The sequence below is a fragment of the Drosophila tropicalis genome, unplaced genomic scaffold (assembly GCF_018151085.1).
Source record: "Drosophila tropicalis isolate 14030-0801.00 unplaced genomic scaffold, ASM1815108v1 contig_805, whole genome shotgun sequence".
NCBI classification, from domain to species: Eukaryota; Metazoa; Arthropoda; class Insecta; order Diptera; family Drosophilidae; genus Drosophila; species Drosophila tropicalis.
Genome location: NW_027173295.1, coordinates 2,061,581 through 2,075,029, shown reverse-complemented (window position 1 = coordinate 2,075,029; position 13,449 = coordinate 2,061,581). Strand labels below are relative to the sequence as shown.

The window sequence follows — 13,449 nt, the reverse complement described above, 5'->3', positions numbered from 1 at the left end:
GTTTCATTTGTGAGTTTTAATTAAATACGTTTAAATATTTGTTATTTCCGACAGGCAGACAAACCAAACGACCGACAACAACAACAACAACATTGATAACGAGATGCATAGAGGAAACTGAAACCAAGTAGAAGGTGTGCTACTGGCGCTATGGTGTTGGTGTAGTAGTTGCAGCTCGTCTCTGACATCCAGGGGCCAACCTGGTAAATATTAGCGAAAAATTAGCAAAGTATTTTAAGCGCAACATGTTCGTTTTGTGGTTTTTTTTCTCCCTTTTTATTTTTTGTTTGTTGTTGTTGTTGTTTGAATCCTCTTCGCTCGGGCAACGGATGCAACGATTTGCTGCAATACCAATACGAGGTAAGGTATTAGTGTGCGTATGTGTGGTGGCCCTGTGTGTGAGTGTGCAAAGGGTGCACACCACATCATTTGGAAAAGTTTTGCTCTGCGTGTGCGTATGCATTTCATTTATTTATAAAATAATGTATAATTAATTTAAAATGCGTGCGTAAAATTGCTGTTAAGTGCTTAATCCTGTAAAATGTATGCACTGGACACAACACGCATTGGCCATCCGGAAAATAAGCAACAGGAAACGTTGCCAAGTTGCATAAACCATTAAACCATCGAATCCAATCATCAAATTTAGTGAGTTAGAAGTGATGAAATATTGACAAAACTCTCTAGTACCAAAAATTTTCATTTTCTGAAATCCAAATTGGGATTTTTTTACCAAATTTCATCTACTGACACAAGTTTATACCAAAACTTCTTTGAATTGAGTTAAGATCAACCAAGAAAAGTATGTTAGAGATGAAAAATTCTTTAAACTCAACCACAATCTTTTAGCCTACTTTTGGGTGCAAATTTTAAACATTTTGATATCTAGTGATTTGCTTTCCAAATTAGCAAAGGAATCTTAAAGAATGTTTATATTTAAATAGGTTAAAATAATCCAGTTTTAGTACATTGTTATGTTTATATTATACAATGAAATATTGCAAGTACAGTCCTACTATTACATCACATTACATTATCATGACCGCGGATCTAAAGGGGAGAACTTTGCCCAGTTGAGTATGCCATGGTCCGGAAAAGTACTCATTGTTTGCAATAAATTTATAACTTTTTGTTAGCCTAATGACTTAAAAAATATCTACAAGCAATGTTTGCTCTAGAGATTTTTTTATCCACAAAATATCTCAAAACTTCTTTATATGTTTTAAAAATTGAATTCTTGACCTGCTTACTGTATACATTTGGGAGCTGAATGGATTCCTGATTTAAAAATGACCGTTAACTGTTTGCTTATTAGATTTTGTTTTTTAAAAGTTTTCTAGATCCGTTCAACGATTAGATTAATACCACATCATACTCCTTGTCCGTTAGCTTTCTTCCCAACCGCAACCCGTTAAGGGCCTTTTGAGCCACAATTAATGCTGTGTGTTTGCTCTATGTATGTTTATTTTATTCCACTTTGACACCATTCAAATGAAATGAATTAAAATTTTGCATTTTATGTATGTTTGGCAAAAAGTTAACAATATTACAAAGTCAGATAGTTTGAAAAATTTGTACATGCGGTTGGCAAAATCAAATTAACTTTTAGCGCGTTGAAAATTTTTGCCCACAAACCGCAACTTGCGGGACTAGGTAATTTTTTTTGTGTTTTTTTGTAAATTTAATTTTCAACAATGCGACAACAAGCGAAAGAGACACATACTAAATATATTTTTACATAGGAAAATTTACAATAGATATGTATGTATGTATGTATGTAGATGCATAAACGGGACAGGGGAGATATTGGGCAATGTCAGGAGATGTGCATATAATAGGCTGATCAACATCAATTAAGAAAATAATCCGCGCATTATGGGGTCGACAAAATAGTATATAAAACATTATTTGACATTCATGGCGGATAAACAACACAAAAAAAGAAAAAAAGTTAAAAGAAAAATGCAAAAAAATAGTAAATAAATAAAAGGCATGAAAAACTGTCAGCGGGTCAGGGATTTGGTGAATTAAGTACCATTACACAAACAATTTTTTTTTTTTATCTCATTCCCTTCAAACCGACAACATATGTGGCTAGAAAGGGATAGCAAGGCTCAGTGAAAACTCATCGTGTGGCATGTCATGCGGTGGTAATGATGTTGCATCTACCTGCTGATACTGATACTGATGATGGCGATGATGATGACAGGTGCTCGAGGCAAGTACATGACATTTATATACTGAGAGAAAGAGAGCGAGAGAGGCAGACAGAGAGCAATGGCAACGACAAGGACATATGCCAAGTTGCCACCCTGTAACTATTGCAACATAATAGAGTATACAAATATAGATCAAACAATACAAATTATTTTATAAAGGACCTCAGTCTTTTCACTCTGGCTTCATAAGTACCCAACCAATAACAATAATATTTCGTGTTTGCCTTAAAATGTAAGAAAATAGATAAATATATTTATTAGATATTTGTAACCGAAAAACCAATCGATCACAACTAATCATGAAAATCGTTAAACTAAAAGCAAGTCCACAAATCTAATATGCTTTCTGTTTCTCTTTGCTGATTTGGATTTTGACATCATTTTCGAGTCAATGACGATGTACGGTAAACATACATATTTGAGAAAAAACACTTAGCAGTCATTGCTACTAATTGCATTTTGGTGCGCACGCCTTTTGCTTGATGCACAAAACCAAATAAATCAACAATTTTCCATATTTATTCAGGCATATCAGGTGGCAGCTAGGCTAAATAAATGCTAAAACCTAAATGATATACATAAATAAGTATATAAATAAATAGCAATAAATATATATATACAAATATCTAAGTATATATATATACATATATATATTTGTATATGTATGTATGTATGGAAATGTGGTTAAAGCGCATTTTAGTTTTTGACTACGCATCGAGCCATTTAACCAAATTCATCATACGCACTGTTGCACCTCACCTAACTCCCCCTCGATGCTTTCCTTAACAAGCTATAAAATCGCATTTACCCCATTTTGCGTGTAATCAAATCATCAGAATGAATGTAGGCGGGGTCGGTTTCGGTTGTTGTTGCTGTAGCTTTTGTGTGTGTGTGTATGTTTTTTTTTTTTTTTTTTGGGGTTTATGTATTTTGATGACCATAATGAAAAGATCAAAAGGCCATAAAATGGCCAGCTATATATGACATGAAGCGGTATTTGTTGTGTATTTTGGGGTAAGGATTGAGGCAAATAAAAACAATGAAAAGGCATTTGACAAAAAAATGCTGCAATACAATTTTAAGTTGCAAAATGCCATTAACAGTGACAACAACAACAACAACAACAACAGCAGCATCAACATGAACAATATAAACAAAAATAAATAAATAAATAAAACATAAAGGTACAACAACAATAAGAGAAATGGCCAAAACAACAAACAAAAATATGTATTATAAACATAACAAGGGAAATAAAGATAACTTTTTTTTTTCTGTAAAACGCATATAAGTATATTTGTATATATAGGGATTTGTAAAGCCTTAAAATAAATAGGATTGTGTGTACATTTAACAGCACATACGAGGGTAGCCTTAACCATAACCATTAACATATTCAGTTGTCAATTTTTTTCATTCACTTAGGAGAAAAACGAATCGTTAGAAATTAGGTTTTTACTTCAAAAATGAGTGACATCTTTTTTGGCCTACCCTCGTTTGCATGTCTGAGCACTTAAACTGGCCAGATAAGGACGAATGTCCTTTTGGGATCATAAAATTGACAACTGAAGCTGACTTAAACTGAGATTTTATGGGCCCGCATTCAGCTTTAGCGTGTGATTTAATCATCTGATTTGATTCTAAATTAAGCAACATTCTTCCATTGCAGGCAACGTTAAATTATATTTCATTTAGTCCATTTGTCTAGTTCTTTTGATATCAATGAGAAACAGTTTAATTGTGCTACAAACTACAAAAAATATACTATTTTTTTTTTATTTATTAGATGAAATTTCCAGTGCCAGCTGTAGAGATGTGAAATGGGGAACATTAGCTCCCTAAGGTATGCAGTTAACAAATTTCCATTTTACATCTTGTAAAGAAATGATTAGGTTAAATTAAGATCAAATAAAGTCATTTTCTTTGAAATTTGTGAGTCACACTGAATTTGTCAATCATTAGAGACAAAGAGAGTAAGAGATAGAGAAGGAGAGCGAATATTGGGTCTTAATTAAGATTCCAACAACTGTTGAAGTTTAATCACATAATTTTGGTCAACTCTTTGGTGGCACTCTATTAATTGTGTCTTTTACCTACATATATACCACACCTAGGGCCATACATACATCTCTATCTATTTGTCTATCTATCTATCAATCAATTTCATTTCAAGTTCTATACGCCGAAATCCACTTATCAGACCCAATTAGTTTTGTGTCTTAGGCTCTATGGTGAGTAGTGCGAAAACTCAATTTACTCAGCCGAAGAGATGCTTCTCTTTTCAACGATTCCGTTAGCTATAGTATGTCGACAACTGCCATCAATTTGGCTAACAATATTCACGCCAATTAACAAATTAATTGCCTACTTTGAGGCTGCACTTGACACACACACATACACACACACTCACGTACACAAAGCATAAGAATACATATACACTAAAGCATATTCCCATTGGCGTCTTAGTTTTACGACCAAATACAACAGACCAAGGGAAGAACGTCGAAGACAGAGAGAGAGAGAGAGAGAGAGAGAGAGAGAGAGAGAGAGATGATAGAGGCCACAAAAGCATCGGCAGAAACACGCTAATGAAATTTCCAAGGGTAGATGGTAGTCAAGGGAGTTGAAAGTTTGCTATTGCAACCTCTGGCCGGTAGGTGGCGTACATGTACATGCTTGTACATACATACATATGTACATATTTGCAAGGCTTTTAATATAATGACACATTATCATGGGCAATGTCAAAGGCAAAAGGCAGCCATAGAGAGAGAGAGAGAGTGAGTGAGAAAGGAGCACAAGAACTGAGACCACGCATAAGCAGGATAATCAGATAAAGGCAAACATATGCAGAGCCTACAGCCAGAGCCACACAGAACACAGAACTCGCATTTTGTTACTCTAACAAAATGACAACAATCACTTTATGAATCGAAAATGCTTTTCAGTCGCAATTCTCGCATTCAGGAGAGGTACATAAGATTGGCTCCGATTCACATAGATTTTAAGGGTATGCTAAAAATAAGCACATAGTTTTGCTAGTCGAAATATATCTAAATATTCATCTAGTGGTAAAACCATTTAGGCCGACCTTGACAATCGCTCATATTATATTACATAATTATAAATGTAACGCCATCAAATAAAGTGTCCCTATTTCATCTTATTCAAATGTGTTGAATACAAAAGTAGACTTGAAAATCGGCTGAGATAAGAAAACTCTAAACTAATCAGCGATCAAAGTTTTTTTTATATGAATTAATATCAATATCGATATCATAAATATCATAGAGAGATATCCGGATCTTATGTTTTAAACCAAATTTAGACAATTTTGGAAACTTTGTGTTATTTGTTGAATGTAAATTTGACACCTTTGTTTATTGTGGTGCTAAATGGTTAATTTAATTGATATTATTTAATTGTTCTCTCAAATCCAAAGTATGCTTTCAAAATGCCAAGAAGAAACAGATTTCATATGATAGAGAGACTCTCTCTCTCTCAAGGGAGAGATCAATGTGAACACTTTTGGCTACCGTTTACACTTGCAAATCGAAACGAAAGCTGTCTAGTATCATTTAATATTATTTATTTTTCTGATGACTAGGTAAAGAGTTGTATTGCAATTGATTTCATTAAATGCTCTTTCTCTTTCGATTGCTGTTCTGATTGCATTTATTTCTGTTACACATATTACGCATACGACCTGTCGCTGGCATGGCCAAAATTGCGATTTAAATTGACTAGCAACAAAAAATGCACGGAAGGAGCGGGGTTTGGAGATAGTTGCAGAAAAAGAGAGAATAAGAGGAATACGACCGACACGAACGGAAATGCAAACAAAATGAAATGCAGCCGCTCCCACATGTCCCGCTCTTACTTCTACTACTGCCCTCTGCCTTTATAAAATATGCAACAGCAGCAATGCTTTTACAACAATAATAATAACAACAGCAGCAGCAACAACAACAACAACAATTATAGGCAAAGGTCTGAGTAACATACTACATATATATGTATGTATGGATGTACATATATATGTGTGTATGGATGTATCCACATATATGTATGTACATACAATAAATTGCCAGAGCATCCATTTAATTTCATTTTAATGCACGAGAAGGCATTATCCTGGCATTGTCCTTATGCCAAGCGAGTGCAAACAAACGGCTGGCGCACCGCATTGGCTAGGGCATCATACATAGGTGGATATCCTCGCTAGATGTGGGAAAGCTGTATAGGTGCGGCAATTAAATACCGAAAGTGTGTTTAATGCATAATTTTTCGGCTCGTTGTCTGTCCACTTGGTCCGGTTGCTGCATATTATTTGCTTTATTATGGCCTGGGCTGTCATCATTTGGCCGCATTTATGGTGTATATATGTATGTGTTTATGTTTGTCTTTGTATTTGTATTTACTCTCTCGTCTGTGTTTGTCGAGTGCTGCTGATCGACATATTTTGCATTTGTGCGTTTTTGTTTGTCAAAAATAAATTGGTTGGAATTTATGGAATTGATGAGGAGCTGCGATATAGATGCAGCAACAGATATAGCCGTCACTATATACACATACATGTATACAAAGAGAAGAGGCATAGACTGGCCTTTGATTTTTTCTTCTGTCTGCTATTATTATTTAGCTCTCTATACTATTTCAATTGTCAGACTCAAGTTTACAGATAAAATACATATGAAACTAATGCCTATCAATATTGTTTTACAGTGTTTCATTTTCTAAAGTGGCTGGCGGGGGCAGAAATTTTAGTCCAAGTATCAAGATTCAATATGAACATCTCGAGTAGCAAAAGGCAAGATATTTGACATATCTGGGCAACGGTCCACACAATATATTTGCGGTTCTTAAAGAATCATCTGTTGGATCTCCGTTTTTAGACCTTTATCAAATTGGTAAGCGGCTGACAATTTGCAGATTGCCATAAACATTTGTAAATTAGGAATAACAACTAAATTAAGCGAAAAGGGCAAAAGAATTGAATTAATATTAAATCAGACCTCTTCTCATATTGGATTCTCAATAAATTTGTCAAAGTTAAAAAATCATTTGCTAATTTGGATGACGAGTTAAAGTTTTTTGCTTAATTGGTTCGTTAATAGTTACCACCATTTGTCACAAATCCACCGCCAGCATAGGAAATATTCTTTTATCACTTTGATAAGTCAATTTTGAACCCTCTTGTTGATTAAACTAGGTCTTGAAAAGAATCGTTCATGAATCAAAGTATGATTCTTAAACGAGACACATACGGTTCATAAATATGAACCTATGAACCTAGATCGATAAAACTAATCGTGTTTGTGAGAAAAATATTAAAAATGAATCTACAGTTAGTTATGCTAGGGGTATAAGCAACTCATAAAAAATAAACATGGCTCCTTAGCCAATGATACGCTTAACACTCTCTTCCGTGAAAGGAGTCAATAATAATCAGAGATCGAGCTCATTTACGACTATTTAATCAACAAAAAAAGGTATTGAAAAAGTTCACTAATCAAATAAGAACACGAATTACTCCATGAAACCCGAAGTTAAAGTACTGTGAACCGAGGCAAAAAGTACTGTGAACCAATGAATCAAGTGCACGAATACAGTTCAAACTTCAACAAAACTTTCATTTGTGTTCAGGAATATGAGTTCTAGTTTCAAGTAATTAAAATTCCTACTTTAAGTAGTTTAATAGGAAAATATTACGGTGATAAGCTTGTTTAACTAATTTTTAATTTCAATTTAGAGACATATCTTATTCTATTTGTTTTTAAACTTTTTTTTTACCTTGTTCTATGAACTCGTAACCGAATGAGTCGTTTGGTCTTTTCGAATGTATGTATCTGGGCGAATTCAATAATTATTGATGTTTTTATTTATGTTCAAGTTACCAAATTGAAACCAATCAAACGAAAGGCTTTTACTTTCCCATTAGAGTAACAATAATTGAAAAGATCAGTTTAATACGACAGGGGAGTTCTATGATAACCTATTGGAAAATAGTACTTCAACTGAACTACTTTTTTGTTGTTTTTTACACTTTTTATATAATTCAATTAACAATTGTCCTTAAAAAAAAATTGTTTTAAAGAAAGAAACCCCTAGTTTCTTAAATGATGGGCTATGTTGCTCTTTGATATCGAAGATCTTTTAATAAGTATATACGAATTATTTATTTATAAATCAAAGCTGAAACTCAAAATGTAAAGTGCTCTCGGGGGGCCACAAAAATAGATTCAAGTGAGAATGAGGGAGAGAGATAGAGGTAAGTTAATGGTTGGTTTAGTTTCGATCTAAATGCAAAAGCATTGTTAACAAAACGATCTCGTTAAATAATAATAATTTTAATTACTTAATAACCACAAGTGGCTCTTAGCTTGGACCAGGAAACACAAAACAAGTAAAATGTGGCAACATTTCAAGGTCAGAAGAAGTCAGAACAGTTTTGTTTTTTTTTTTTTTTTTGTTTTCTTTTTCTTTTCTTTTGTTTCAAGTGGTTGGTTCTCTTGAGTGGTTCTCTTTAAGTGCCGACCAAATAATCAAAATTAGCGCAAAAACTGCCAAAATGCCAATGAAAATTCAATTAATGGGCATAAGAAAAGCATTTCCAAATGGGGGGGGGATAAAAATCAGTTTAACTTGCAAATTTGTTGTCAAATTGTTAAGACACTTGAATTCTTGTTGGTTTGAAAACCTGATCCAAAAATAATTGTACTCAAGTGCGTAGAGACCAAAACCAAAGACCAAAGACGGAGGCGGACACATTTGAGTTTTAAGTTCGTGTTCGAGCCATCGTCATCGGCTTAAGTGGTTAATAGAGAGACCCCGTCAACATCATAGTCGTCATCGTTGGTTTTGATGCGCACTTCACTTCATATATGTTATGTTTCTGCTATTTTTTGTATTTTTTGCGTTTTGTTGTTTTTCTCTCTCACATTTATTATTTGGAGATTGGTAATGAAAACCTGTATGAGATAGTCCACGATGATTTTGATCCATTTCGATATGATTTGCCTCCTATAAATAAGCAAAGCAAATTGGAACAAGACATCATTGGGTTCAATACCTTCGACATAGAAACATCTACGAATAGTTTACCTTAAAGAAAAACTACCAAAATAATGGTAAGCCTATAAAAAATATCTAATCATGTTTTCCTTTTCTTTTATTAATTTGCTCTATTTGATTAGAAACTTTTCATTGGCGTCCTGTCCATCTGCTTGGTGGTGGCTTTTGCTGCTGCTCAATCTGCCGATCCTGCTGAACCATCTGCCGAATATCTGCCACCCGTTGGCGAGGCTGAGGCAGCTCAATTGTCCGACGACGGTTATCGCTACAAGACTGTCCGCCGCCTGAAACTGCGTCATCGTCGTGAGGTACCCAACCAGGAATACTTGCCACCTGTGGACAATAGCCCCAGCCAGGAATATTTGCCACCAGTCGATGCTGCCGCCATTGGTGATACTAAAGTTGCCGATGATGGCTACCGTTACAAGACTGTCCGCAAGTTGAAGTTCCGTGCCCGTCATCGTCGTGATGTATCTGAGATCGCTGAGCCTAGCAACGAATATCTGCCCCCAGTTGAGGTTGAATTGGCCCCTGAGCTGAAGACCGTGTTGGGTGATGATGGTTATCGTTACAAGACTGTGCGTCGCCTTAAGCTCCGTCGTCATCGTCGTGAAGCTGAGGCTGTTGCTGCCGATGAGGCCGCAGCCGCTGCCACCAATGGTGAATACTTGCCCCCAGTTGAGGCACCTGCTGCCGAGTCTGCTGTGGCCGAGGTTAAGGCTGCTGAGCCCGAGGGCACTGAGTTGGCCAAGGATGGTTACCGTTACAAGACCGTGCGCCGCATCCGTTATCGTTATCGCCATTAAGTCAGTCAGTCAGTCCGATCCGAATCTCCACAAAACCTCTTAGGAATATTGAACCAAATTGATCCTGATAGTACACACATTAAGTTAAAGAGTTAAAGTCAACTCTGCACTTAATTTAATTCTTTTTTTTTTACTCTCCCACCCAGCATATGGAATAATAAAAGTTTATTCACAAAAAACAAAACACACTCCGTTAACTGATTACAAGGGCTAAACAGGGTCTGAACAGACTCTAAAAAGCATCAGATCCATCTCAATTATCATTAGTGATCAAAAACAAAACGAAAATATTCAAGTGAAATTTGCAATTTTTGTTCTTGTTAAATTGCACATTAAATTATTGGTAAATGAAAGAGCCAAGGAAACCTAAACAAAAAGGGCAAAAAAAAAAAAAAAAAACAACCAAAATAACAAAAAATTTATCAATGGCTAAAAAGGCAAAAAACAAAAAAATGCAATTGAAATCAATGGCCAAGTAATGGGCAAATGGAACAAAAAAGAAGAAAACGGAATAAGGCAAGCAAGGGCATAAAAGGCAAAAAGAAAAGGGGAAAAAAAACTTTTGGCGAATTGCAAAATTCTATTTAGAAATGAAGTGTGTGCTCTTAGGCGCACTAGCAAAACATGAGCGTAGTCATAAGAAGGGGAACTAATACTCTGCAACTATCAGGCCCTTAATTTTCCACATATAAATACGATTCTCCAGAAAAATGACTTAAAGTGATAAACATAATTTTTTAAATTTTTTTATTTGCAATAAAATTTAAATTGATAATAAGCAAATCCATGGGGGATAATGTTCGATCGGTAGTTGTTAAGCTAAAAGGACAGAATGTTACTATAGATAATCGTTGGATTCTTGATCATCTTAACTCTGTCAAGTCTTAAAAGTAGGTACTTAGTTAAGTAAATATGTTAACAATCGAACAGCTTTTGGGCGTATCTAAAATGGGATAAAGTTGATCCTTCAATAGGCTGCACAATCGGGCGGTCTTTTGGTGCAACCATTGCAAATTATGAAGTATCAACGTAGCCAGCTTGGCCTTCAAGTAAGTATCAATTGGGCCTGTGTTTTGTCTCGCAATCACATTTGAATGAAGACGCAAGATTAACAAGTTGCTTCACAGTTTCTTCAACCTGAATATGTCCAATATTACTTTGGTGTGTGTTTAAGGAGATTTGAAAATGGTTTCTCCTAAAGATAAACAAATGCTACTGATGGCCTTAGACTCACACATTTTATTGAGACGAGGTTTGCTAGTAAACTATATACAATTGTTTCTTGTATCAGGATCGAAGGACTTTCTTGTTTTTGAATCGAATTTTCCGTTTTCCCTTTTGGTGTTACGCCCATGGCAGGCGCACTCGAAGTGCAACGACTTGCCTCCTTTGATATTCCAGGCCCAGAGATCCTGAACCAGGAATAGTCTAAGGCTGGCCGGGCACAGGGGCCATCTTTTTACGGTCAACTTTTCATTATATTATTTTGCATTTATTTGCTTAAAGTTTTTTTTTTTTTTTTGCTTTGCTCTGATTCGAGTTTGCAGTCACCGCCCCACACCCGACCGCACCACCTGCCCCTCCACCCATTAACCCTCCGCTGTGCACTTTTTTTTGCAGCATTTTTTTTGTGTTGTGTTTTCTTTCGTTTGCTTTTGACTTTGGCGGTGGAAAAGGCAGCCAAAATTACAATATTGTATCCCAGAAGTAGCGAAAAAAGTAAATACAAATTTCGCTTAGTTTTTTAGCTTTATTTTTTGTTTTTTAAGTGTTATTTTTTTTGGCCGTAACGTAATTGAACGCGCTTGACTTTGCACTAAAAAGGTTGCCAAAATGAAGGAGAAGAGTTGAATGGATATTAATATTTTCGTTTCTTTTTAGCATATTGAAGGTTGAATCGAATGTTGCAAAAGAGAGTAAAATTGATTGGGCCTAATGTTTAATAGTAAACCAAATTTAAAAATAGTTCTCTCTTACCCAGCCACCGCCCCCCTTTCCCACTCTGTTATCGAGAGTGAAGTGCGCTTGCCTTGTTTTAATATGTATAATTTATGTATGTTAATTGCTGTCAAAGGGAAATGTTGGCCAAAAAGCTTTTCACTGCCATTTGCTTTATTAATTTTTCCCCCATATTTTTTTGTTTTTATTTTTGTGGGTCTTTGAAGAGTGGAAAATGCATACACACACACACACACACACACACACACACACACGAGACACGATTTTAATTGCCTAGGCTAGGCTGGGTTATTTTTTGGCAATTTACTTGATATTTTCTCAAAAACTCACTTGGCCTGGCCCAATTAGCAACGATTGGGGTCCAAGCGGCAACCGGCAACACCAACAACACTCAACAACGATAAGAGAGTCAAGGAAAAATAGTCAAAGTCAAACACAAACACGACAAACTTTTTGAGCCAGTAAAAGAAAATGTAAAAAGAAACCGAAAATAGTAAAAAGAGACAGCGACAGGGAGAGACCAAAAAACTTTTTGCAAACTTATGAAATATTTAAAATTATAGTTTTTTTTTTTTTTTTTTTTCTTTATTTGGCCCAGGTCAGTGACTCATCGAAAAATCGCAATTTGAATCTGAAGAGGAGTCTGCCATTTGTCCCCAGCCCCTCCCCATCTCACGCAATACCAACTCATCAGACCATGCCATACCATCCCACTGTGAGGCAAGCAAATTGAGCTGAAGTATTTAAGACGAAATCGGCTTGACTTATGACTCATAAGCCGAATAGGTTGCGAAGGTGTATATGCACTAGGGGGAGAGGGGAAACAGGGCTAATGGGTATGGGAGGTACATATATATGTTTGTATGTAGGTGCAGCTTGGAGGGTTGTGGTAGGCGTCAAGCTTAGGGGCAGACATACATATGTACATACATATGTGATAGAAGGAAAACAATTTGTCGACCAGACGTTTATACGACTTTGAATTAAATGCACAGAATTATTCCATTAATAGTCTCTTAATGAAGATGAGTCGTCTTAGTTAGTGAGTTCCTCCCTCGTTTAAAACGTTTGACTAAATTCTCAATTACAATCATTCATGGAGACTAATCCCTTTAATATTCCATGGTGATTCTCTAGAAACTATTCTTAGTAGAGAGGATGGACCAGAAAGTCCCAACTCCATTTCTATTTTCATTCTTTGACTTTTATTAAGATCTCTTCTTTATATGTATATAAAGGACAGCAGGTTTCAAGTCCCAAATTATATGTATGTATGTTTCTTGTTAATGTATCTTATTGAGTTATTAACTGGAAATAAATATAACATATGTATGTATGTATCAAGTGGTTGTCTTTTACCAAATAAAGAAAAGGAAAACAAACTAACATCT

The 13,449-nt window shown here is 35.4% G+C and overlaps 1 protein-coding gene across 1 annotated transcript; it reads left to right on the top strand.

Moving 5' to 3' along the window:
• Positions 1–8,036: 8,036 nt before the first annotated feature.
• LOC137580059 (uncharacterized) lies at positions 8,037–10,099 on the top strand. Its single transcript, XM_068293974.1, has 2 exons — positions 8,037–8,060; positions 9,416–10,099. Exons 1-2 carry the CDS (start codon positions 8,037–8,039, stop codon positions 10,097–10,099), a joined length of 708 nt encoding a protein of 235 aa, XP_068150075.1.
• Positions 10,100–13,449: the final 3,350 nt, after the last annotated feature.

Bases quoted from the DNA above. Each gene is read 5' to 3' on its own strand.
- LOC137580059 (XM_068293974.1), top strand. From the start codon at position 8,037: ATGAGTCGTTTGGTCTTTTCGAAT. The intron at 8,061-9,415 runs GTATGTATCTGG...CTATTTGATTAG, and splicing joins GTCGTTTGGTCTTTTCGAAT to AAACTTTTCATTGGCGTCCT.